This window comes from Pinus tabuliformis, chromosome 2_1 (genome assembly GCF_031772625.1).
Source record: "Pinus tabuliformis cultivar Carrire ecotype Pingquan chromosome 2_1, CPIR1, whole genome shotgun sequence".
Classification (NCBI taxonomy): domain Eukaryota; kingdom Viridiplantae; phylum Streptophyta; class Pinopsida; order Pinales; family Pinaceae; genus Pinus; species Pinus tabuliformis.
In genome coordinates this window covers 678,208,307-678,211,660 of record NC_142299.1, presented here as the reverse complement: position 1 = coordinate 678,211,660, position 3,354 = coordinate 678,208,307, and the positions used below count along the sequence as shown (strand labels likewise).

At 36.5% G+C, this 3,354-nt stretch overlaps 1 protein-coding gene across 1 annotated transcript; it reads right to left on the bottom strand.

Moving 5' to 3' along the window:
* Window positions 1-1,364: 1,364 nt before the first annotated feature.
* Window positions 1,365-2,821, bottom strand: LOC149202428 (uncharacterized). Its single transcript, XM_089399987.1, has 2 exons — window positions 2,616-2,821; window positions 1,365-2,512 (listed from the first exon to the last, which is right to left on the bottom strand). The coding sequence occupies exons 1-2, from the start codon at window positions 2,800-2,802 to the stop codon at window positions 1,590-1,592; spliced, it is 1,110 nt and encodes a 369-aa protein (XP_089256113.1). The 5' UTR covers window positions 2,803-2,821; the 3' UTR covers window positions 1,365-1,589.
* Between the last annotated feature and the right edge of the window lie 533 nt (window positions 2,822-3,354).

Genomic DNA, 3,354 nt, shown 5'->3' with positions numbered 1-3,354 from the left:
CCATGCTACTTAAAAGTACGTGGGTTTGGTACTCGTTCCTTGTTATTGAAATAGACGCTAAGCATTTTTTATTTTCTCAATAATTTTTTTTAATGGACTATAAACATGATTGTTGCATTTTTTCATCGTGAATTTAATAATGAAAAAATAATGTGAATTTAATAATGAAAAAATAATATAAATTAAATAAATGGTTTATAATTAGAGTTATAAAGTCTGAATTTGATGTTTTAATTCATAGTAAATTTAAAATGAAAAAGTAATATAAATTAAATAAATACTTTTTAATTATAGATATGAAGTTTGAATTTGAATTAATAAAATAAAAATTGAGATTATATTTTATGAATTTATAAAAAAAATCAATTTATAAATAGTTTTTTAATATAGATATGAAGTTTGAATTTGAATTAATAAAAAAAAAAATTGAGATTATATTTTATGAATTAAAAAAAAAACTCATGAATTTTTTTAACAATAACTCTTTTCTAAAATAATTTAAAAATAATGAAAATAAACTTATTAATAGTTTGATAGTATAAAAAGGAAAATATAAAAATAAAATTTGATAATATAAATAACAAATTTTCAAAACTAAAGCATAAAGTAATGAATAAGATCTCTCCATATTAAAGATACATTTTGAAACATCCTTACTGACTTAAAAATATATATTTTAAACATTAAACAGATTCATATAAGGCTGGATCATTAAACAAATTCATATTAATTTAAATAATATTAAAACTTTCTGGACACTAATTCATCTAATTATCCATCTAAATTTATTCAACACTAACAAGACAGAAATTAACCAAAAAAAAATAGAGGTTATGCATTGAAAATGAAACCAGCTCAACAAACTAACCCTTATACCATTATGTAACTAAATCCCGCACCAATACTCATTGTTTCACCGTGAACAGACGCGTGGTAATCTCTATGGCAAATTTTAGATTTTATTTATTGGTCAACCAAATCACCGAATTTCTTTATTTCTTTTCTACAATTCGGCTGAATTGGTAACTATTCTCCCCTTATATATATATATATTCCGTTCACCTAGTTTAGGTTTTTATTGTAATTTAAAACAAATTAAGTCATAGAAAATCTGTAAATGTTTAGTTCAATTGCATTTAATTGTTTTTAATCTTTCTATGTATATTGTGATGATGAACCACACTAATTGGTTCGAAAAGCGTCAACAAATATATGTCTATATGATTTACGCGAAAATTATTCTTTCAAATAATTCTCCATATAATCAATTAGTATGCACTATAAATTTAAATACGAATTTGTTGCAACATTCACCTCCAGGATGAATTCAACGTTGCAAATGCGCATCCATTACACAGAAACCATAGTTATAGTATATACCATCCTTTTATTGCCAAACACAAAAATGATCGCTCCTACACATTCATATTCAACTACAATCTGTGAAAGGCTTAGAGGCCAAGGGTCGGCTGAAACCAAACCTTTATCAGCGATATGACATAAACAAATAACGAGGAATGTAAAAACACCATCTAACAATACAAATAATATCAAAGAATACTGGGGAAACCTGAAAATCAAGCGCTATTCTAGTGACTAGGAGGCGGCGGAGTCAGAAAAGGGATCGGCGGGAATTGGAAGTTTGGAATTTGTGGAATAGGAGGAGAGCCCGGAATGGTCGGTTTTGGAAATGGAGGGAAACTCAACTGAGGTAGAGGAGGAGTTTTCGGGAGAGGAGGTACGCTCAACTGTGGGAGCGGAGCGATTTTTGGGAGAGGGGGAGCACTTGGCAATGGAGACGTTTTGGGTAGAGGAGGTACGCTCAACTGCGGGAGCGGAGAGATTTTTGGTAGAGGAGGAGCACTGAACTGCGGGAGCGGAGAGATTTTGGGGAGAGGAGGCACGCTGAACTGAGGCAGCGGAGAGATTTTGGGGAGAGGAGGAGCACTTGGCAACGGAGAGATTTTGGGGAGAGGAGGAATAGTTGGCAGCGGAGGAGTTTTGGGGAGAGGAGGAATACTTGGCAGCGGAGGAGTTTTGGGGAGAGGTGGAACACTGGGCAGTGGAGGAATAGTGAACTTGGGAAGAGGAGGAACACTCGGAAGGGTAGCAGGTGGCAACGAAGGGATTGTGGGCGTCTGTTGGCCTGCTTTCGAAGACTGGTCAACATCCTCAGTCATTGCACGACCACGAATCACTGACAACAAATCTTCGGAATAACAGGATGGATACACGCTTTCATGCCGGTAGCTAAACAAGCCTGCACTGTACGTGACAACTCCATTGGAAGCCGACTGTAGACTCAGCTTTGATGGTGCGGACATTCTGGGAATGTTGCAGGAGTCGTAAGGGCTGTTGCGAGGCTTCACCCAACAATTACTCAATTGATCAGCAGACTGAAAAATGTCGGAGGGGAGCTCCACCCTGAATTCTCCATTTTCGTCCGTTTTTCCGAGAAAGGATATTGTCATCATCTTCCTGTTAAGCTCACATTCCACGGCTATCGAAGCACCTGTTCATTCATCAAAAGGTGGAACGAACTATGCATGATGAGTATATTTACGATAATTTCGTATAAAAAATAAAAGGAATATTTGAATGACATAAGATGATACCAGATTTAACGTAGCCATTTTCAGAAAGCCTGTCCTCAAGGCAGGTATCACAGAACACTTTGCCCACAACCACGATAGATGAGGCCTTCCCTTGGCTTGCAAAATTAGTCGCACAAGCCAAAGCCAAATAGCTCAAGAGGAAAGCTAGAACAGTAATTGATGTTGCAGGAATTCCAGTGGACGCCATGATAGTTGAGGATACTCAATATATGTTTAGCTATGTTGTTTCTGCAGCAAGTGTGGGTTATATATAGTGGCATATTGGGCTCCGCATTTTCATTGCTGGTTCAACTGTCCATGTAAAATTGATACGAGAACGGTTGGGCAGTACATACCTACTTTACTGTTTATTGGTTGATCACCAACCTAGCCAAATGTCATATAGTTTTACATGGCCAGCCATATTTCCCATGCTATCAGGCCATACATGAACGGCAGGTGTATATGCCCACCGGTGGGCATATACACCCACCATTCATGTATGGCCTGATAGCATGGGATTTATTGGTCCCCGTTTTACATGGTTTTATCTGCAGAGTACGGGAAATGACGTGAAATTACGCGTTGTATCTTCGTGTTCGGATTTCCATAACCAAAATTTCAATCGGGGTGTCCCCATCATTATAATATTGTAAATTCAATTCTATTTCCACGTTGCCCGGGCCAAGCTTCATTGCGTAACGAAATTTGTCCGCTTGCCCATTAAAGACGGCTTGCCCTTTCGAAAACGCGTGGTGTA

Coding starts and splice junctions, on each gene's coding strand:
- LOC149202428 (XM_089399987.1), bottom strand. CDS start 2,802: ATGGCGTCCACTGGAATTCCTGCAACATCAATTACTGTTCTAGCTTTC. Junction 2,513..2,615: donor AAATGGCTACGTTAAATCTG/GTATCATCTTAT, acceptor ATGAATGAACAG/GTGCTTCGATAGCCGTGGAA.